At 40.9% G+C, this 23,649-nt stretch overlaps 1 protein-coding gene across 1 annotated transcript in view; it reads right to left on the bottom strand.

Annotated features, from left to right (window-relative positions):
* The window catches only part of PEX14 (peroxisomal biogenesis factor 14), a 71,038-nt gene that overhangs the window by 28,974 nt on the left and 18,415 nt on the right, over positions 1 to 23,649 (bottom strand). The window contains exon 3 of the mRNA XM_042032228.1: positions 8,641 to 8,725. Within this exon, the coding sequence (XP_041888162.1) occupies positions 8,641 to 8,725 (85 nt within the window). The remainder of the gene's footprint in view (positions 1 to 8,640; positions 8,726 to 23,649) is intronic.

Here is a 23,649-nt window from a genome sequence, read left to right as displayed (position 1 = left end):
AGTACTTTGAAGATGCAAAGTGGCAGAGAAATATGGGATATAGGTGTGTTAAATTCTTGAGCATGCTACAAAACACCTTTTTCTCAAGTGAATTCAGGAAGGAGGCTGTAGGTGGCCAAAGCCCAGAGAGTTTTATGGTTAGTTATTATTGAAGGAGGGCATGTAACACAGTACTACAAGTAACACAGTAACTGTTAGTGGATTTTACATTTCATATTGCATAGCAATTAGAAAAAATCCAGAAGCAAAGTGTAGGTACTTCCAAGTCAAAATAAATTCTTACCTATGCTAAGGCCTCAACACTCCTAGAAAAATACCTGTATTAGACCTGTCCTCAGCTTTATTTGTCCTCTAAATGTGAAAAGCTTATTTATTTGTTCCATGGTAGTTGGCTCACAATCAGCCAGCCAGCCATGCAGCGATATTGCCCATCTTCATTCTCTGGTATGGATATCCACTGGTGTCTCTAAAGGATGGAATCTTAAAAGGTGAGGCAAGGCAGAGACAAAGACAAATTTAATTTTATCACCATAAAAAGGGACATTTCCACATGGGCAGCAAGGACATGAATATCATGTGTATGCAGGGGTGGGGGGATTATAAACGCATTTTTGGCGAAATTCAATAAAGCTGATTCCACTGCATAAGGTCAGCAATTTACTTTTAAAAAATGATATGATTGCAACTTTTAATATAACCCATGTATTTGCTGCAAGATGCTCTAGAAGATTGTGTAATGTAACCACCTGACCTCTCTACAGGAGCAGAGATCACCCCATTTACCCTTTATTGTCTTGCTAAAAGCAATGCACATTTGCACGGTATGACAAAGTCAACAGCTTTTACTTCACAGTGCCTCAGGTTTCATGAGAATGAATTCTCTGCTCTGCTCCTGGGGAAGTGGAGTCACCTGGGCTAGGCTCCAGGAGAAAGAATAGCAAGGAATGAACCAAAAACTAAATTAACCTCTTAGTTAAGGAAAGAGTGATTGCACTCCAGACTAAGAGGGAACAGTGTGCAGCAGAAAAGCAAACTGTGGGATTTCATGTTCACGGGTACCCAAGACATAATTTTAAACAGAACAGAGATGTTGTCTAAGAGATCCTAGAGAATTATCTCATACAAGAACTTATTTTATCTTTCCTAGCAGGAAAGTATCATTAGGTCTGAGATGGATTTCAGCAGAAAAACACCACAGATTATCCTAACTACACTCTTTGTTTTAGCCTCAAGAGGGAAGGCTGTCTCTTTAGACTAAGAATACCAGGTTCATTCTCAGAGCAGGTCAGAAGCTGAATTCGTTTACTTGCTCTGGGAAGACTGTGGGGAAACCCGGGGCTTGATAACCATGAAAAACAAATTCCTTCTGTCACAGAAATATTTTTATACAAACGTACATAGATTTCTTCAACTGTCTCAAGGTGAATCTTTCCTCAAAGGTCAAAGCTGCAGGGCTGGATTAGGATTGCACGCAATCTGCCTGAGCCTTGACATTCTGACATTCTAAAGTTTGTAGCTTTCCCCTCCCATACACAGCTGATGGAAGTAAACTCTCAATCTCTCTGAAAGTGTGGCTTTTACTGCAGTACCTTCAAAAATCACACGCTGCAGATTTCAGAACTCTGAAACAAGCATATCAGAGCAGTTTATGGACATAGCTAACATAAATCTTACTGAGTCAATACAGCAAAAGTGGTAATTAACCCCATTTTACAGATGGGCAAGCTGCAAACAAGAAATTTACCCAAAGCCAAGGAAGCAGTCATGCCTCAGATCTCCCATGCCTACTCTTAGATTGTAACTACAGAAGTTACTTTCACTTGGACTTGGCATTTACTTTCACTCAAAAACATGATAAATAAATCATTAAATTTACAAGTCGGACTTAGGGGCTGGGTCTTTTTAACCTATCGCTAAGGCTAACAGTTTCAGGCCTTGGAATACAACTGACTATTTTAAGATTATCTTCTAGGATAAACTTCAATTCACTCCGCAGTAATCATATTGTTTTTTCAGTGATACCAGGAATAGAAACATTACTTTGTCAGTAAACAAGGCAGATATGACTCAAAATACACTCAATGAGCAATAGGAGTTAATTTTGCAAAGCCATTTTTAACGGCTCTTTTACATTACATAGTTACTGTCAGATAGCCAAGTGGAGAGACATCATTAAACCCATGACATTCCAATTATTTGTTAAAATTAAGCTTACAAACAGCATTTTGTAGCATGCACAACTTCCTAAGAATCAAACCGGTCAATTATTTATCAATAATTTTCAAGCCAAGAAAGAATTGGCTTCCTTTGTACACTGTATCACATGGGTAGTTATGTCTAACCTGATGTCAGGTGGTTTTCTGCCCTCTCATGAATGACTAGTGACTGGGACAAGAGTCAGAGACAAGCAATAAACTGATTTCTCCATGTGTATAGGGACTAAACAGACCAGTTTTTCCAAACTTCCTTTCAAATCTTGAGGAATGACAGTGAAGGGTTTCTTCAACTATATTCTTCCCAAAACCCTTACAACTCCAAAGAAGCACCATATCTGATTCCCAGGATGTCCTAAGGCTGAGCAGTTTATCACATTTTGTTAGCACTACTGTACATTCCTTATCACCAAAGAAGCTGAGAAAATCTGTAAAGCTCATGACAAGTTCAGACATCACAAACAGTGGTAAAATTGATGGGGGAAAAGAGTCAGCATGATGAATAGGCTGGTACTGAACAGCAGGTGACAGATCTGCATACGAAAGAGTGGCAGGACAGGAAGACATCCCCTTCTCAGCAGATGGATAGAGATTCTCAATCATTTTCAGGAAGAAAAAAAGAAGGCAACTAACAAAACACAGAAAGGTGGAACTAACTTCTGGATCACGAGCACATCTATTCTTCTGCATTATGATACTCCAGCAGTGGAAATCTCTGTGTTGAACATTATCAGCACTGGGCAAACACAGCAGAGTGCCACAAATGGATGTGACTACCACTAACGTTCGTTTAGATAGGAACTGGTGTGAGTTTGTTAGCAATGACAGCTTTCATTCTCTCACTCTGCATTCTTCAGGTCTCTAATAAGCTCTTTGGGAGACAATTACATTTCCCCATTTATGCAGGGTTGTGTAGAGCCAAAGCTTGGATGGGAGGCACCTAAAGAACAAACTGTTTCCATGACAGGTGTAGGACATATTTTTCTTTAACCTAGCAAAATATTATAAGGCACATTAGCTGTCTTGCACAGTCATAAACAGAGGCCCAACCATCTTTAGTAATTAAATATCCCACAGTGCTTTTCAAGAATCTTAGTAAATTTTTTACTCAGTAATTACATTCTCTATCCCTAAAGCTCCCTCTGCAAGATCACTTAAAGTATTCTTCATTTCCTCTCCTAAAAATCACATAGTGATGTTAAACAGCTGCTGTCCTCTACCTCAGAGGTGGATGCTTTTTAGTGGGAAGCACAGTGAGATCTAGATCACAGAATGATTCTGATAATGATAGATAACCCTATAAACCCCAAACATGCTCCATGCAACTAGCTGCAAAGTTTCCACAGTTAATGGGTACAATGTGCTCCAAGATCCTGAAATGAAAATCATCATGAAAATGCAGAATGTGTTGACTTCCATTCAACCTCTACAGTCATTTCTGTAAGTCTACATGAGATGTTAAACTTACTTTATGCTACTTGAACACCTGTTGCAAACTTCTTAAATAATCAGAAAGCACCTCCCTGCTTCTACCTAGGCTAGTGAACTTTCTCTCGCTGTGTGTTAATTTGTACTAGAAGCTTAAAGCATTAAGCATATTCTTGCAATAATTTTTTGCTATCAGTATCTGCATTTCAGGTCTTGCTTGTAGCTTTGCAAGTGTAAGTGATGAGGTCTGTGCAGGCATTGGTGTGAGCAGCTAGAGAACAAGTTACCTGAGCTGCAAGTACAAAACAGGACAAGCCTCACTCACACAATCAGTTGTGCAATTGTGCTGGGTCTGGCTGGGACAGAGCACTGTTTTTTATAGTAGCTAGTACAGGGCTATGTTTTGGATTTGTGCTGAAAACAGTGAACAGACTATATGGAGCATCCCCTTAGTCAGCTGCAGTCAACTGACCCAAGTTCTCGTGCACTTCCAGCCTCCTCAGTGTTGGAGTGAAAAGTGGAAAAGGCCTTGGCTCTAGGTGTAAGCACTGCTCAGATATAGCTAAAACACCTCTCTATTACTATCTTCAGCACAAATCCACCACAGCCCACACTAGCCACTATGGAGAGACCAACACCAGCACAACAGTGCAACAAAGCCTTCATTCCTCTTCTTCACCATCTCTCAAATCCATATCCTGACAGGAAGTTTGAAGAGAGGGACAAGTCACCTGGAATTCCTTGAACAGGCAACACTTACAGTCTAATCCCACATTTGTCTATCAAACATGGTACTTTCTAGAAAAGCATAAGGTTTGGAGGGCCAGAACAGTTTGGCCTAAATAGGTATTCTGACACCATAGGTTACTAACTCTATTTTTCCAGCTGAGTTGGCGCTGGACTCTATTGGCTTGCATTAGATTTTCTTCTCAAGAAAAGCCTTTGCAAAAACTGTTTGAGCTTCACTGAGACATGTTAAAGAATTAATTACAAAGTAAAGCTGAAGAAGAAAATTAATTTTGGAAACACAAGAGGTTACTTTTATTTTCCTCCCTTTTCTGGAAGTGGGGGAGGAAAGGCAGTTATTTTCATCTTCATGCTGGGGGCAGGAGCTGGGAGCTGTCCAGTCGATAACCTGGCCATCAGAACAAGGTTTGTAATTAAAAGGTCAGTGACCTGGAAAGCTGGGGCCTCACTGTCAGAGCTTCTCAGTAATGACGGCACTATTAAATTAAGACTGTTATGAAATCAATGCTAAAAAAGCTTTCATGGTAACGAGATTCCATTCAAGGACATGCAAACTGCCTCATGAAATGGACTTAAATTATAAAAAAAAGAGGAGTAATAAAAGAGGGTTAAATTGAAATCTGCTGAAGAATTTGCTTTTTTTTAAGCCCTCCAGCAGTGGGCTGTGCCCCCTTCCCTCAGGTCCTGAAGGTGATTCACTTGGGTTTCTTTGACAAAGGGGAAAAGGCGGGTTCAACTTTCAAGAACGCAGACTACAGAAAGAGGAAGAAAATTAAGTCCGTTTTCTACTGAAGATTCTGGGGCTGACGACGTTTGTTTCCAGGGGATCAAGTGTCTTTGAGTTCTGACTGGGAAGGGCATGTAGAACTAAACAATTTTTTCATCTCTTCAGAAATCACCATAGGCTGGCATCTTGACACTGGAAAGATTTTCTGGAACACTGATGCACTGCAAAAAACCATCTGAGTGGACACTTTCCCAACATAACTCAACAATTGTACATTAACTTGCTCTAATGCACCTCTGTTCTTCCATCACTATTATTTCTGAGCTCCTCATATGCTTTCATTAGTTCCCACAATCCCCCTCTGGAAAGGCATTACTGTACTCATTTTACAGATGAAGAGAACAAGCACCTAAGAAAACAGTTCTTCATCCAAGTTGACAGAACAAGTCTGTAACCTAGCAGTTTTCCCCTTCTCTGCTCCAAAAATTCAGCACCCTGAAAACAGAGCTTCCCATGTATAGTGCATTTCCACCACCTTTCTCTGTCTTGCCAGAAGTTAAGAGATTCAGAGTACACAAAATTAATAAGCCACATGAGTTACCAGATGGGTAACTGAGCAGTGCAGGACATCTGAGGCACAACAGTTAAATGACAGACACATTTCCACAAGGGTTTAAGCCCCACATGCTGTCTAATTACTCCCAAGGCGCCGCTGATTCTGTGGCATGTCATCAGCAGAATCAGCGAGTTGGACAAAAAACAAACAGCATCTTTTTTTCCTTTCTTTTCTTTCAGATACTCTGAGGGGAAACAGCTGTTTTTCCCTTCATCTGAAGAAGTTCATGATAAAAAGGAGGAAATGTCATAAATTACACAAAATGCCAGTGTAAGCTTCAAAGAAAATGATAAATGATTCTAATAACTTCATGTTTCTCATTAATGCCTCTGTATATGGGAGTTTAAAAGTGCTTAAGACAACAGAGAAATCTCATCCGACTTTTGAAAGCCCTTTTACAAATCCAGGATACCCTCATTCTCCCAACTGTCATCAATACTATATCACCCCATGCGCCAGAGAGAGCAGTTCAGCACCACCTGACCTGCACAGAACCAGGAATGCCTGATTTCAGCCTCTACAACGACTGTTTCACCAAACCCAGCCCAGCTGATGATCCCGCAGAAACTTTCCTTTCTCATCTCACTGAAATGTACTAAACCAAATCCAGCTCCTGTATTAAATATTAAATAATACTAAAAGGAAATAAAATTTGATTGGCCTTTTTTAGGAAGGAGATGCTTATAGAAAAAGAAGAAAATACTGTAATTCTAGGCAGAACCACCTCTGTGAGTCTCAGAAGCGAAATTTCTTAAGCAAAGCCACGCTTGCAGGACCTTTTTCAACTGGCAGTGAGGACTCCTCTACCAGACAGCCTCAACTGGGGATAAACATTATCACTGGCATGACAGGGACTGTATACCAGAGAATCGGGGGAACAGCCTACCAAACCCTGTAATCCCTCATTTACTTGAGACTAAACCAGCCATGACATCTACGTTTCAAGAATAATTGCCTCCATCTGCTAGCCCACATAGGTACCACGCCAGCATCGAACACAGGCTACATTCCATATGGACATATTTCCATTGACTGCTGGGTACAGGCGCTACCGGACCCTGCTCCTTCCTGTCTCCTATGGTTAAGTTTAGAAAAAAAAAAACAATTAGCACAAAGGGAAGGAGGGCTAATTAACAAACAGGAACAAACAAACAGTTCTACCAAACCATTTCTGCTCTTTAGCAATTATTAGCCAAGTAATTCATAAGAAGTATTAGTTGGGCCACAGTTTCTCTGTGCCTCCATCTCCCCACCCTTCCTCTTCTCCCAGTCAGGGATTTATTAAAATTAAACAGATTAGATGGAGCTCCTGATACGAAAAACTGTTCAGCGAAGCCTGCGGTGGGGAAGTGCAGAGCAAACATCAGAGACATTTGTCTCTAAATTGCTCTAAATACCTTCTGCAAATGAAATTCTAACCCAGCCGTGTTGAGAGAGAAAATGAGGACTAACTGGTCATTGTCAGCACAGAAGAAGATCAGGCAGTTATAATATTGCACGATATACTGGGGGCTAAGGATCTCTCGGCAACAATAGATTTTGTATCAGGTTACCCCGGGTAATCAGCACAGCTTTTAGGCTCAGCTTTCCCTTGCTTCATTGCTTCGATGATAGAGTTGAAATCCCCAAGCTTTTATGATTAATTACTCCCCGTAGGTCCACATACTTCAAGGAAAAACTCATGGCGCACAGCGACCAACAGGCTCCAAATTTTAATGTCATCCTGATGGCAGGGCAGGGCAAGCAACATACCTACGTGACTGGAATGTCTTCTTAATTGGCACTAGGACAGGCAGTGAGAGGATCACACTCAAAATGATGTGCCCGTGAACTACTTGTCATGACATCGTTGCCCAAACACAAGGTGGCCATTCCCTTCTAGGTTCTCTGCTGTTCAAGATGACCAAAGTGGTGCATATACTTGAACTCTCCGTCTCATGACTTCAGGTCTCAGGCATCTCAAAGAAACAGTTCATAACTCCAAACAGAAATACACGTATTTCATAGGCTTCCCTACTTTTCAAAGCTCAAGATCTTTAGCTCTAGAATTTTATGTACCTTGAAGTACTTACGACTTCAATGTATATGTGGGTCACTCCCCTCTGAAGTTTGGACTCTGTATTTTCAGTATCAGTTCAACATCTTACAGTGAGTCACAATGCATGTAATTAACTTCAAGTTAAAACTGTTGTTATTTACATCTTGTGGTAAGCAATATGCTCCCAGGACTGTAGCAAAATATGGAGTGAACCTCACCTGGAATGCACTGCAAGTTGTGGAATAAAAACTTAAGAAATAAAAAAAGGAACAAAAGATAGTTCTATTATGAGTCAGAAAGTAAAATAAATTCTCTGTAGCAATGACCAAAGTATGCTCCACCTAAGACATTAAAGGATTTGTCAGGATCTGTTCTATCCCTGCTATAGAAAAGGGCTAAACTCAGTCAGTAGTTTACCATTTCAGCCTGAAAGTCAGGCTGACCCCAAGCTTGACCTTAACCTGACCTTGTTTACTTTTACCAAGCTCTTTGCCTCTCTCTGGCTCCCTTTGGAAACATTTGACCTTTTCACCCAGAAATTGGCCATTCTAAAGCCAGTGTCAGTAACGTTTGAACTGACCAGCTAGTCTACAACTCTGAACTATCCTCATTGCAGGAAAGATCTGATAACAGTTAACCCAAAATTTTCCCATGTGTCTTTTGTATTCTACAATTCCACATCTGGTGCAAATATTGCACTAGTCAATTGGGAAGAAAAGAGACTGATATTTCTTATAAACTTCAGATCTTTTTTGGAGACAGACTAATTGCTTTGTCCGTAACATCTAATATTCCACAGCAATACATTTTGGCTTTACGCTAATTCAAGGTCCCTCATTATCACTGAGATCACAACCTTAAGAGTTCATACCTTTTTTCTTCAGGAATGCTCTTCTGGTTGCGAGAGGACTTTGGCGGACCCGTGGATTCTGTAAAAATTTCACTGCTGTCACAATCTGAGGAGGGTAGGAGGATTGGAGAAAAAGAAGAGAGAAAAGATCCAAGTTAGATATGGTCAAATCCCTATTTTACATTAGGCATTGTGTACTGCAAAGTAAGGCAACACACCCATCACACGGAGTTGGTGATGGCTCAACAAGTATCAGAGCTTGTGGTTTAACTCTAAATAGACAGCACAATTATGGTGTTTCAACCTAGAAGTTTCTTGAAGCAGCTCTACCCGTACAAAATGCTCCATTAAGATTCTTAGGTGGTTCTGTTATTTATATTGTGTTCTTCTTAACTAAGTTGGCTCCCACAGTTAAAGCCAACCTTGAGTCAATGCATGTGATCTGTAACAGTTGGCTTATTGTAAGAATGCTTCCTTTATATCTGACTTAAAGCTCCCAGCAGATTCTAAGAGATTAAGGTCTTTTCTGCCATCATTCTAATTTACTGAAAGCAATAAATAAACCTCAGCTTCTCATGATTAGAGAAGCGACTTCACGTATTTTGGATCGTGTAACCAAATATCAAAAAAGTCACTTTGAATGACACAAATGGGTAGGCAAGTAGTTAAATTTGTATTCCGCACCAGCAAAAGCCACAGATTACTTTTGTCTACAGACTGACTTCCACACCCTTCTTTAAGGTGCCAGAGCACCTAGAACAGAGCACTTAGCCAAGCAAAGGGTAAAGTCTGGGATAATACTCAATGGCATCAACAACAACAGCACTCGATTTTTACATTTCCATTGAGTGCCAGTGAAAGGTATTTGATTATTTTCTTCATATGGTAGTTTCACTTTCCACATACTGCCCTATATTGTTATACACGTTATTACATGTTACTGCACCAGTGATTCGCTCTACTTTTATACAAAGACATCTGTTCCGATTGTGGCATCATGAGGAATAATATGCTAACAGCACATCCCTGTGAACTAGTGGAAGAGATTACTTCCCTTCTCTCGAGCTAAAATTAACCATCCTAATATGCTAGACCCATGATACACAGGTCCTTAAGAGTTTATCTTAAAATACAGTTTCTGGAATTCAGTTCCAAAAACGTTTCCAAAACTTTGACAGCAGAAAAAGAAGGGAAAATACAGCATCACTCCTGAAATCACTAAGTTTCACTTCGTGTTTGAATCAAATGCTTCAAATATGCATTTCTGGTCAGAGAGCAAAGTTCTGATGGGTTTAATGGCACTTTCAATGTACTCCTCAGTGCATTCCATCAATGTTTTTTTTCTTTTAAATTGCATCTCTTATTTCTTTAAATACATTAATCAGGCTAGTGTAGGCAAAACGGATCCATTGGACAATGCAATAAACATGAATTATCATCTATCCAACATGCATAATGGCTTAAAAATACATAATAGCAGGTGTAGTTTAAATGATTAGTTATTACACCTGTGGTGGGTCTGATTCAATTGGGGAAAATCATCTTTAATAGGTTAAAAGGTTTAGATCACCAGGCTTCCCTTAAAGTGGCTGTAGAGAGGGTATGATGGAGTACGCTGTCATTACTAATTCATTTAAGAAAAACATGGGGGATACAGCAAAGAACAGCATAAACGAGCGAATCCAATTTAAACATCAGGTAAAGCAGAAAACACCTTTTAAAAAAGCATGATAAATGAATTTGGAAGAGAGACAAAATTGACATATTTATTTTAACGGGAATTTGACAAAGTCCCAGCACACTACAAAGTTGGGAGGATAAAATGAATGGGGTATTTTTAATTCCTTTCATTTTCTTGTTTTCCTCCATTTTTTCCTTAAGTTTACATTCAGTAATTTTGAACCACAAAACAGTAGAGCAAAACACCCCACATAAAGTACACTTTGGCTTCATTTATGTGCACTTGATCTGTCTCCAGCTGAAATGCAGGTGACAGGCAAATCGCAGATTTAAACTGTGCTGATATTGCTGTGCCAGATGCAGAAATATAAAGCGCCCAAACTAATAACCTTAAGATAATATGCTGAATAAGAAGGATGCCCAAATGAGCAGACCGACACACACGTGAACATATCAAAGCCACTCTCCTTCTAACAATAATTACTTGTTTGTGTCTTCAGATACTCCTTAACACTCCCTCCCACATTTAGTGAGATACACGAACGGCCTGCAGACTTGCAGTTCTGCAAGCTCTTATATTTAATTATCAATTTTTAAGTATTACAAAACCTGTAAGAAATAAGCAGTATTTTTCATTGTGCTATTTCAATCACAACCATGTGAACATTTCATCGATTCTAACCCTTTATTAAAGCTCATTTTTGCCTTATAAAAATGTAAACATTGCAGTAGTAAATTTCACTCCAAAATAAACTTCTATTTTACCTCTCCCCTGCCTTACTTCTTCCAGTATTTGCAGTCTTTTTAATCTTAAAACAAAATAAAATTACAAGCAACAACAAACTCCATAAAAAGAATCCGGGGCATGTATTCCTCCCTCTGGTAATCCCACGTTTCTGATATTGTGTTTGCATTCACCTCTGAACATTTGTCCTATAGGCTGAGCTGAAATGTCTTCATTTTTATAATTCATCTTGTATACACGAGCAACTTCTGAAGCAATTTTGGCCATGTCAAAATGCCAATATTTTCAACAAACATACACAAGAATTTCCCCACCTTCTATGGATCATTTTCTTTGCACAAACAAGAGCAACTGCACTCCATAATTTAAACAACAGAAAAAGGAGGAGGAAGATGAGAAGACTTGCAGTCCTGTGTATAGCCAAAAAAATCATGTGGCAAATAGCACTCTGACTCAGCTGCTAACATTGTTCCATACTATTTCTGTAGCATTTGTAACACTTCTCCAAATTTTTATGGTATTAGAACACTGCCAAATAATGAGCATTGTATCACTGCTTTGATTCTTAGATTGCCAGCATGCACTGTCGAGCACACTGGCTTTATCTAATGGATCACGTACATATTTGTATTAAAGGAAGATAGTGAATTTGGCTTTTAAAAGCCAGTCAGTTCCATGAACTTGCTTTCCCACCACCACCTCTCTTGCAGTGACAGGATCCACAAAGACATCTTTCTGACTGGGTGGAGATGGGTGGAATCCTGCAGCAGGTCTTGTCCTATGGTTTGATTTTCCAATTAAAAGATCAATGTCACTATTCATAGATTATATTTGCAACTGGACAAATGACATAAATTCAGGCCAAATATTCTGCTTCAATGTCAAAGATATAAAATAAAGACAGGAACTTTATTGCAGATGCTACGGGAGAGCAGCAGGCTGGCAAAATTCTGGGCCAAAGCACAGCACCTGGATTTTACAGCCAAGGTCCCTCATTCCTAATCTCCCTCCCTTTTGCGTTAATGGGGAAGATAAAGACAGCCTTATTTCTTATTGTGCTCAAAGCTGCAGGGTTTCCAATAGAGCAATCTAAGCTACTTCATCAGTTGCCTGCATTAAAAAAATAAACCATGGAATTTAAAATACTGTGGCAAATGCCTATTTTCTACCAACTCAAAAAAAAAAAAAATTTCACAGAAATGTAAAATATCTTCATCAATAAAAGTTCCACAGGATTTGGCAAGAGAGTTCCACATGGAAAACAGACTCAAAAGACACTGGGAGCACAGCCTGTAAGAGCTCTAATAGATTTCCTAATACTGGGAACCCTCTGTAGGTTATTACTAAACAGCATTTGTTGATAGACTGAGACTTTGAGATGACCTGTGATGTAAAGGTTGGGTCTGAATTATACGTTGCAAGGGATGGTATTTTGTCTTTCTGAGTGGATCTGTATCTGTTTAAAAGCAACACTTCTTTTCATTAAGCAGAGGCGGCCCAGGCCATGAACTATGCACAGACAGTTTACATTACATGTGCGGAAGCAATCAACACTGGCAATATACATGACGTATGTAAAAGAAGTTGGAATTAATTTTTTTCCAGTGTATTAAAAAATAATAATATGGCAGTATCAACAAACACTCAACCTATTTCAGCCGGAGCAGAAGGCCACAGCTATAGGGCAAATGGAACTGATCAATATATTAGCCTAGAGCAACACCCCCTCAGTGTACGGCTGTATGTTTGCAAGGCTCGGAAGATTAAATTGTCTGTGAAAGGTTTCTGCACTCCTACTCTAAAGGAGATACCCAGAATCCTGTTAACAAGCATCAGGCTAAAGCCAACTTACGTTTTAACAAGGGCTGACTTAAAAGCCTGCCACAACACTGAACAAGAAAACCCCTTGCAACAGAAATGCTGTGTTTTAGTAAGAAATCAGTGCCCTGACAGGACTAACTTGACAAATATGGTTATCGGTGGCACACGGAAATAGTTGCAAAGCAGCTGTTAATCAGGGAAACACATCATAGAACGCTGATGCCAGCACTCGGAAAAAATGCAAGGGGCTAATTATGAAGCCATATATCTCACTAAGGAGGCACTGCTCCCGCATCCCATCAGCGCTCCCGCCCAGCTGGGCCTGGGACATCGCTCCAGCCCTGCTCCTCCTCCGGGACAAGCCTTGTCCCAGTTCAGTGATCTGCACCCCAGGATTCATGTGAAATTCATGTTTCACAGAAAACACTTGTCATCTGTAAAGGAATGAACTGCAGGTCAGTCAAGGGAGGGGAAACACTTTAAAGCTCCTGTGATTTCATTGAGATTTATATGAAAACATACAGAACCCCAGGAATTATTTTGGTTGAGAGATAACCTAGAAACCTACAAAGTTTGGCAGATCTCAAAGTTGGATGGAGAAAAGTTTAAAAATGTTATACCACCAATGACAAAGCCCTCATGTAAAACAGCAAGGGGGGAAAAAAAATACAATTTAAAGAAAGATTCATGGGAGGCAGAAAAGCAAGATTCATGGGAACAAAGGCAGGAAAGAAACACATTTTGAGCCATATCCGAGATGAAGAACCTGTAACTAAGAGAATACAGAATAGCAGCCAAATAAACCAAGCCAAACAAAAAAACCCAACCAACCAACCAACCACAAAAAAAAAAACCAAAAAAAGAAAAACTCACCAAAAAAACCCAAACAAACAAAAACAAAACAAAAAAACCCAACAAAACAAAACAAAAAAACCAACCAAAAATGGCAATACAAGACCAAAAAGGGAAAATCCTGGGTACTGGGAACTCGGACTATGAATGACACCTAACTCGAAGGCACCCACACGAAGGGTGAGGAAACTGGTCCCGGCCGTGTCCCTGCCATAGGTCCCACTGGAGAAAAGGAGGTTCAGGGGGACCTTTTTGCTCCCTACAACTCCCAGTCAGGAGGTTGCAGCCAGGTGGGATTTGGGCTCTCCCCTCAGAAAACAAGCGACAGGACAAGAGGACACAGCTTAAGATAAGCTGCACCTGGGGATGTTCAGGTTGGACACCCGGAAGAATTTCTTCACAGGGTGATTAGACATTGGAAGGGGCTGCCCAGGGAGGTGTAGAGTCACCGTGTTTGAAGGCGTTCAGGGAAAAGACCGGACGCGGCACTCTGAGCTGCGGGCTAGGTGCAAGGCAGCGCTGGGTCAGAGGCTGGACTCGATGCTCCCGGAGGGCTTTTCCACCCCGGCCCTGCGAGGGCCCCGCGGCCCCGGCGCTCCCTCAGCGGCTCCCCCGGCCGGGCCCCGCGCGGACCCCGCGCGCCCCCTGGCGGCGCAGCCGCCGCCCCCCTCCCGCCGTCAGAGCCCCAAATTAAGTGTTTTCACTCAGTGGAAATGAAATGTTTTGCAAGATGAAACAGAAAGAAAATTGAGGTTTTAGGTAATTACTAGTTGGCATTTACATATCACAGGCTGGTTCAACACCTATTCATTTTCCTCTTTTATTTTCAATTTTTTAAAATTGCTCATTAAAACGAACACATGACAGGGACGGGGGGAAAAATTGTTCTTCCTCTTTTTCCTGAGGACTACAAAATCCAGATCTACTTTAAATACATTTATCTATAATTATCACATACAAAAAAGCCCTACTTAATTTACATGAATAGGGTGACCAAAATTTTTTTTTTTTTGAATTTATAAAAGCCAGAAAAAAACCCATGTGAGCTGTCAGTGTGTTGTGCCTGCGGAGTGCCGGGGCCAGGCTGGAGCGAGCAGCGATGGAGCAGCTGAGATCCCCGGTGTTCTGCCACCCTGTTCCCATCCATCCCACCCTGCAGCTCAGCTGGCACACCACGCTCTCGGCTGCCTTCCTCCTCTTCAACATACTTTCCCCTCATTTCTTCTGCTATTCCCACTACAAAGAAGTGACTCCACATAGTCCCTGCTTTCAACTTCTTTGTTCCAGGAGCTACTCCACACTTCCTCCAGCTGCTCCTGAAGGCGTGACCTTTCCACCTCCTTCATTCACACAGAATAAGCCTTTCCTCACATAACCTCACCATTTCCAGGGATCCTGCTCTGCAGCTCCAATCACACTTGCAGGCTCTCAGCTCAGTGTATTCTCCACTCAGATTCCCTCTGTTCAATTAAATACTACTATCCCATGCAAAGCCCTTAATTTTCCTGCACCCTTCAGCTTTTTTTTAATTTTTACCTTGTGAAAGTGTCATTTAACCCCACAGCGCATTTTAGGATACAATTTGTATGAAAAATGCTATCTAAAATAAAGTTTTATTGTATCATATGTTAAGGACATAAAACATCCCAGATAGAAGTGTACAGGAGCTGACATGATAGACTAATATATTTTAAGGTCTATTGTGTAAATATGTATTTAGGGAATTCTAAAGCATGGTATTATTGACCCAAGCCTCTCTTAAAACACATTGATATATGGAGTAAAAACCCTTATGAAAAGTAGCAACTTCGTCGGTGTAGTAGTCACCTTTCAAAGTGAAATATCTGTCATCTTCAGTTTTTTATAATTCGATTGAGAACACAGTGGACAACTTGACAAAATTCCTGTATTTTTAAGAGGAATAATATTCAAGCATAAACCTAAAAAGAACCAGAAACTTTTACACGTACATTAAAAGAAATGTACAGTAACTATTTTTATTTGCAGAGAAAATGTGCTAGCTATGTATTTTTTTATTTCAGAAATACACCTCCAAATGAGGCTTCATAACATCAGGCTTAACACAATAAAAATTGTTACAGGGAAGTGATAAATGCTGGAAAAACATCTTATAAGAAATATGAGCAGAAGAGCAAACTAAATGTATTAAACTGATAATGCAGCCATAATAAATTTAACCAGTAAGCAGCATGAACCTTTTTTCTAGAGTTCAAACATTTTAACTTTTTATTGAAGAGAAATCATCTCACTTTCGGAGGGAAAATAAACTTTAAAAATCCCCTTTTTGTACTTCTGCTTAAACTGAAGTTGCAAGCTCCCTGTAATCGCCAGTACCACCAAAGAAGGAATTGCAGCGAGACGAGCACAGTGGGGGTGCGGGGGGATATCGCCTGCAATCCAACTGGCAGCAAGTTATTTGAAGTTCTGTTTACATGAAAATGGCAATAACCCCAGCACTGAACGCCCGGGATCCCCGAGGATAAGACATGGACTAGAGAGCTCGTGTCCCACGCCATAGGTGAGGGAGCTGGCTCCCCAGGCAGGAGCAGTCATGACAAGGTCACTGAACTCAGAAAGATGCCAGACAGAAGGGCAAGACTTAGGAAAGAGAATCTGCTTTTTATGACTTTCCATGACAGTACCCAATTTCCACAACTTGCTTCTCCCTTCTTACAGGAGGGAGCTTAGGGATCACTGGGGCTATGCTGTAAAACTAATGCAAGTGCCAAGCTGTTTGAGCCCAATCACTCCAAAGGAATGTAATGACCTAGCATTCAAGATGCTCAGTACAGCAGAACTAGGATCAGTCCCTGGCTCCACAACTGAAAAAAAATGCATGATCCAGGTTCCAGGGGAGCAGATGACAGCACCTCCAACTCACCTTCCTCACTCCTCTCTCTATCCATGTGGCCATTACTGAAGAGCTCAAATACAGCAGCTTTTGAAAGAAATCCCTTTTACCCTGTTCCCTTCGCATGTGTAGAGTGTAAAAACCAATGAAGCTGTAATTTATTACATTTTCATTCTTTTAGCTGCAGGGCAGACAAGGACTACAGGACGTTCATTGACATGTTAGGGAGCTGGAGAATGATGTGAGGATAGAAGTCTGTGTCACACCTAACAATTGTGCCCGACTACTTAAAATCACTATTGAATGGGAAACTCCAGAAGGCTGAATCAATCAGAGATACACCAGAACAGGATCATTGCTCACACTTACTTAGATCCTTCTAATTCCAGAGTCAAGGGACTGGACAAAACCAGTAATACAATGGTTTAGATTTAGTCCAAGAGGATCAAAAGTAGAACCCATCTGCAGAAGAAGCTATAAAGATGTTTTAGACTGAAAAGACTCAAATGACAAGAAAAACCAGCAAGCTACTATTCCTCAAACCTCCTATTTCAAGAACCCCATTTCACAGAATTTTTAAATCATAGGAAATGTAGATTAGAGAATGAATGTTTTATCAATAAAGCCCCAAACAATTAGGGCTGAAGTCAGAGGGCTGTGATGACATTAGGACGAGGAAGATCTGAATGATGGAATAAATATAGGAGATACTGGAGGAAACTATCTGGATCACCAGAATCTAACAAACAAAAGGTTTCATGCTGAAAACATTAAAGAAACTGGAAATTGTGACAGGTGCACAATAAATCATGCAAACCACAGCAGTTGGGAAGAAACAGCAAAAGGAGAAGGACTTAAAACACTGGAAGACCTTTCTGCAGTTTTGGTTGTTTTTTTCTTTTTACTTAGAGCTCTTTGGGACAAGAATGGTCCTTTTCCTCTGTATTTGCACTGTGTCTGGTGCTGGTCTGCAACTGGCCTCCTCGATATTTATTACAACACAAATAATAAGATTGAGCAGACCATGCACTTTGTTCCTGCTGTTAATTGCCCCATTAAGGGAAAAACAAAGTAAGGGGCAAGAAGCCTGATTGGCCAGAGCTGCCCTGTCTGTGGGGATTGCAAGTGGAATAATTTTATAGATTCAAAAGCAGCTGCGTCCCTTGTCTTTGTCCAGTTCTGAGCAGAACGAAGCTCACATCACACAATTCCTCCTTCAACTCTAGCAACTTGCATGACGAGCCTCAAAAGCAACTGAGTTTCCTTGTCGACTCTTAGGTTGCTTCTTCTGTAACGGGTGAAACACAGTAAAATGGCAAACACGAGGAACATTTCCACAGTAGCTGTCCAGACCATAAATGTCCTGCAAACAATGGGCCCACTTCATAATCCCCTGGGGTCAATCTAGCATTTTTCATGGATGTTACATTCACTGCTTAAAGAAACAAAGCATAGAAGTGTCAAGACAAATCCAGGATGCTGCTCAACCTGTACAGCACTGTGCATACCAAAAAAGTGCATGTACCAAAAAATCCAGCATACTGATCACCTACTCTTCTTTCTCAAAACACCTGAGTAAGATCCCACTGTCCTAAACTGAGTTAAAACATCCAAGAGAAGTAGTTCTACAGAGAATTAAACTGACGCCTGTGTGCTTGTCCCAAATTCCTACATAGAAATTTGGGTCCTAAGCAGGAAGGCCTGAAAAATCAGAGATGGTTCAAAACAGTACTTCCACTGGGTTTTATTTTTCTTAAACCTTGGCACAGCCAGCACATGTCAGGGACTATTATAATTATGCTCTTTATGTGCTGAAAAATTAATAAACAATTACTCACTTCAGGAAAAAAAAAGGAAAGCAGCCATTTCCTTGACAAATGCTGCATAAAGCATCAACAATCTCTCTGAAATCTGGGTCCACAGCAGGGAATTAACACCAAGGGAAGAACGGCCACTGCTGCTACAGACTGGAATGACTGGAAACCCGAGGCTGTAATGTAGTTTTCTCAGGAGTCTGCACCTGATCCAAAGGCGCTACAAAGCATTTTTATATCTTCGTTACAGAAAAAAAGTACATTCAGTCTTTAATGCTGCTTTGGCTCAAGTACAGGCTGGTCAATCGATTTCTATCAAGCCGCAAAGTCCAAAATTTGGTGTTTGAAATGCACGAGTTTCAATCCCCCTAGGGCCAAAGAGGGCTTCTACACTGCCTTTGTGGCTGGAAAACCTCTGCTGTGGTAGGAAGTCAAGCTCACCTTCCCAGGAAACCATGAGAAAGATAAAAAATACACACTTTCCTGAACAAATGAATGAGACAGCAAACATCTGGGACCTTGATAAATTCTCACAGAAATTTATTTACAGCCTAAATTTTGACTAAAATCTGCCATCGAGTAAGTTCTTCCCTAAAATACTGGCAAGTACTGTATTAACTTCCTTGAGAATCCACAGGGAACTCTGGCACACTTGCACCGAAAGGCTTCTAATATTCTTTAAAAAATTAAATAAGCTAAATAAATCCCGCATATCCCTTTTTAAGCAGACCCACACTACACAGTCTTCTCCCCACCCTAAATCAATGGTAACCCAATTCCAATGCCTTACAGCTCTGTCTGAGAACTAGTGGAGAGATGAACGCTTTTTATCTTAAGGATTATGGATCACTCCCTGGGTGACTAACATACCCAGCAGCCCATTAGAACCAGCACAAAGGGCAGCTGCTCCTCCTCCCACCCCTGACTTGAGAAAGCAGCATATAAAACTTCACCCCTTCACATTGCAGTTCTTCGCCTGCCTGCCTTGTTTCATACTCTAAACACACCAAGATTTATTAACCTTTACAGTAAAAACAAATAAAATGATGATGAAGTAAAAACACAGTGATGTAAGGGCTGCAGCTAGCACCGTTTATCTGTGGAAATCCAATTAGTGCTCAAGTGGCAGAGATACCTGGAAAAGTGCTCACAATCAAATCAAAAAAAGACACAAAAACATTAACCTGATGGCTAAAAACTCCACATTTAAACATTTAAAGTAATAAGGGTGCTTTTATTGAGTATTTTCTATATTTCATTAGGTCCCAAATTGACAAGGAACCCCAGAGATGCATTTCCTGGGCTTTTGGATCCTTAGACCAAATGCTTGACTTTGTTGTTGGTGTTGTAAAACACAAAATGAAAGAGTGTTTCTTGCTAGAATAGCAAACTTCCTTCTGCAGTAGAAACTACAGCAACAACTGCACATGCAGGAAATGCTGGAAAGCCCATGAAGACATTCTTTGATCTGATTCATTCATTCTGTACTCACCATGATGTGAGCAGAAACATTGTTTGAATTATTTCTGCACGTAAAGTATCTGGATTTACCTCTACAGTTGTGCTTTACCAGAAACTCTTTTCTCAAAGCCATCGCCTGTGTCCCTGGGCTGGGAAAGGGACCACATTGACAGGATGGTTGCTGGAAAGACAAGTACCCACTGCACACCTTGATGGGCTCAGAAAAGGAGATGGGAACTGAATAAATAGATTAGTCAAGCCCCCAGCAGCAGGGCCCCCAGATTAGGTCTGATTACAAGACTTAGACAAAAAGCACACAGCACAACGTCCCTGCTGTGTCCTCTGAATGCTGTGACTCTGCTGCTTTCTGCCAGCATTAAATTCACTTAAATTTATTAAAAGAGGAATCAGGAGAGAGTCACTGTCAATGAACAAAAGAGCAAACTTCTGAGTAACAAGCTCTCCAAAAGCACAGAACAGGAGACAATCATACTTCACAATCTTGGGAACATCTAAGAGAACCTTCCCCACAGGTTTGCTTATGGCAGAACATTGCACTTGCCCCCAGAACCCCTTCCTGTGCAATGCTCTCAGGCTGTACAGAGGAGTTGAATACACAGACCCAGAACAGACGGCATTAAATACAAAATAAAATACACGTAAATTCCATTCCAAGGTGAATTAACTGAGTTAAAAGAAACAAACTTCCTTGAATTACACAGAAAAATAGGTTTTATTTTGTATTTTTCCATCTATTTTTAAAAGTCCAAAGTCTTTATCACCTTTGCAGGGATATTTCACGATAGATCACTGTCAGGATTTTTACTTAATGCTAATCCTTAACTTTCTTTCTTTGTAATATGAATCCACTGCTCAGAAATAAATTTAAGACTCAAGAATATCATATGAACAACTTGGGCTGTACTGGGTACCAGAAAAATAGTTATTTCCTGACTTTACTGTTTCACTGGGCTGCCACTCCAGTTCACATGCTCTGAACAGACTGGCCAGATTCGTGGTATTCCCCTTCTGCAGAGAATATTCATGAATTAGCTTTCACATGCCACAGAGCGCAACTTGTCTTTAGGGAGAAATTTCTACATCTCTTTTACTTTTGTGCTTGGTATGTAGCAAATTACAAAGAGGAATACAATACCCAGAATTCGAACGCTGAAATATAAAATGTTTAACATAAAAAATTAAGGAAAAAAATCCTACATCAAACAGATCCAACACAGCAACATTTAGATTCCCCTCCTCTCCATCCCCTGTAACCAAAAGGGATGAGAACGGGGTAAAAATCAGCGGTGAGAGACCTCCTGCTCTTGTCTGGAGTATAAAGAGACCTGGTTTATTATTCTGCATTTGCATGTGGCAGCAAATGTGTAAATGTTTTAATAATACAAAAATCCCAATAGAGTGGAGGAGGAGGATATGAAAGAAAGAAACACAAGGACATTTACTTTCTTGAGAGTGAGACAGAAAGGAAAAGAGAGAAGGAAGATGACACGATAAGGGACAAAGCAAGCTTTTCTGGGTTGTATCTGGAAAAAGCTAAAAGAGAAATCATTAGGAAGCCCACAGTGCATCTACAGTGATACAGTGCGGATCAATTCATTTAACACTGCCCTGTACATTTACAGAAAAGTACTTTTGATATAATAAAGGCTCATAAACACACAGAAATTGGGTTAGACCTGTTTCAAATTCCTGCCAAACAATGGTTCAGAAAAATGAAGCTCTATTTTAATTAGCTCGACTCAAGAGTGATTTGATAACAGCAGATGCTGTCTGGATGCTTTCAGCTTGATGGGCTCCACATACATGAACTTAAGAGTGGCTTTGATACAATTAGGTATCTCTCTCTCCTTTAACATGTGTTAAGCTGAACCAGTGGCTTGTGTCTATTTAACATCTTGAACTAGAGGGATATTGACACTCCTTGTCAATCTTCTCCAAAAGAGAGGAGCCAAAGTGAAGAGAAGCAGCTTATTTGGGGCTTACCCACAGTTCCAACAACTTGAGGACAGAGAGGAACAGGCACCAGCTCACTGCTTGCAATGTAATATTAAGATCTTAACATTAGGTCTGTTTGTACCACAAGCCACATTTCCTGGCACGTCATGGTTACAGGCTTGGTTAGTCCCAGTCAGAAAAACTGCCCTGTCAATTGCTGCTTCAACTCATGTCATTTTCTGTAAAAACAAGAGGGATTCAGTAACAATTCCATACAGCCCTTTCAGTCCTATATTCACAGAAGATACTCCACAGACACACTGTACCATTAGAGCAGCTTCCATTCAGTCATGGTACCACTCTCCCACCTACCGTCCACCTCTTCCTTTTAGAGACAGCTTCTATTCCTGGAAATATTTGTGCACTGACATCGTAGAGGCCCCTTTACCTTTCTGAAGGGATGTACCTACCCCACCCTGCAGCCAGAAAGCATAGGCATTTGCTAAAGGACACATGCAACATAGGAGCTGCTTTAATGCATCAGGGACAAGGCTAATAGGAGGTCTTGATTTGTTAATTATCTGTCAGTTTGTCACAGCTGGGCTGCAAGGAGTGGGTGAGGGGGAATCTTTCTGCTTGGTTCTTTCTCTAAATGCTGAATTAGGCTGTCAAAACCTTCATCCCACCACAAGACGCTGTGAAAAGAAGAGCCAGACTATCCTTTTCTTCCTCCTTTTCGCAGCAGGATATGCTGCTTCAGATGTCCTATCCTCCCACCAAGACTGCAGAAATGTATATTGCATATAGAAAATGACCTTCACACCATCATACCATGCCCCGTTTAGTCAAGGGACATTAGCAGACCTGAGCAGGATAAATCAGAGAGGAAATCCCAGTGCCAGGGGAGCACACAGGAGGCATTTATTTCGTAAGGCGCTCTAAAATTGCTACCTGCTTGAATCAGCAATTTCCAAGCAGGGTTTTGGAAGGCAGAAGGCCTGGCCCCTGTGAGAGCAGACAGATAGATATACATGGAGTTACAGAGATAAAAAGGTGGAGTATTGTCAAGATTCCCTTTCTTCTTACATCTCTGCCCCATGTAATCCTCTAAGTAGGGGGAAAAGTTCAGGCTGTGAAATGGGATAATGTATGGAATACCCCCATGGAGACGAAGCTAGAATAGCAGAAAGCAGGCTGTGATACAGCAGTAGAATTTACCATAAATGCTTATACCTCCTAAATCCAGCTAAACATGGCTGTTAAGCCATGAGAGCCCAGGGAGATCCCCACCCACTCCTCTGCTTTCCCTGCAGGCCACGTCCAGAGCATCCCATCGCTTGAGTCCTTTCCTCAGCAGGATTATGAAAAATCCCCTGCAGGAGCTTCCCACATCCAACAGACACACCCCTTCCTACCACCAGCGACGCTGCGCCCTTTCAGGTGTGGGAGGCTTGAGGTTTATTCCCTGAACACAGGGGCACTGCCTGCTCAAGGTGGGAAAACAGAGGGCATTCAGTTCTGACTTTGCACTGGTGATCAGAGCTATAAACTCACCAGAACTGGGCAAAATGACCATGAGCCTTCCTCTGGCCATTTCAACAGTTAAAAAAAGGTGTCTTAAGTTAATATTTGTATATTTTACACTTAGGACAGCCAAGGAACACATACATATGGTCAGCACGCAAGTCAAATTCTCAGAGCGGTTTTCTTCTGTGTACCATCTTCTCCTATAGCTGGAAAAACAGGTGCTTTTCATCTTTTGATCTAAAATCCTTAGAACTAACATTTCATTTTCTAGTGTGATCCACCCATCACTATACAGCGCACCA

Source organism: Corvus kubaryi, unplaced genomic scaffold (genome assembly GCF_017639235.1).
Source record: "Corvus kubaryi isolate FWS band 111438036 unplaced genomic scaffold, C.kubaryi_AGA036_p1.0 37352, whole genome shotgun sequence".
In the NCBI taxonomy this organism is placed as follows: Eukaryota; Metazoa; Chordata; class Aves; order Passeriformes; family Corvidae; genus Corvus; species Corvus kubaryi.
This window is presented reverse-complemented; position numbering and strand designations above follow the sequence as displayed.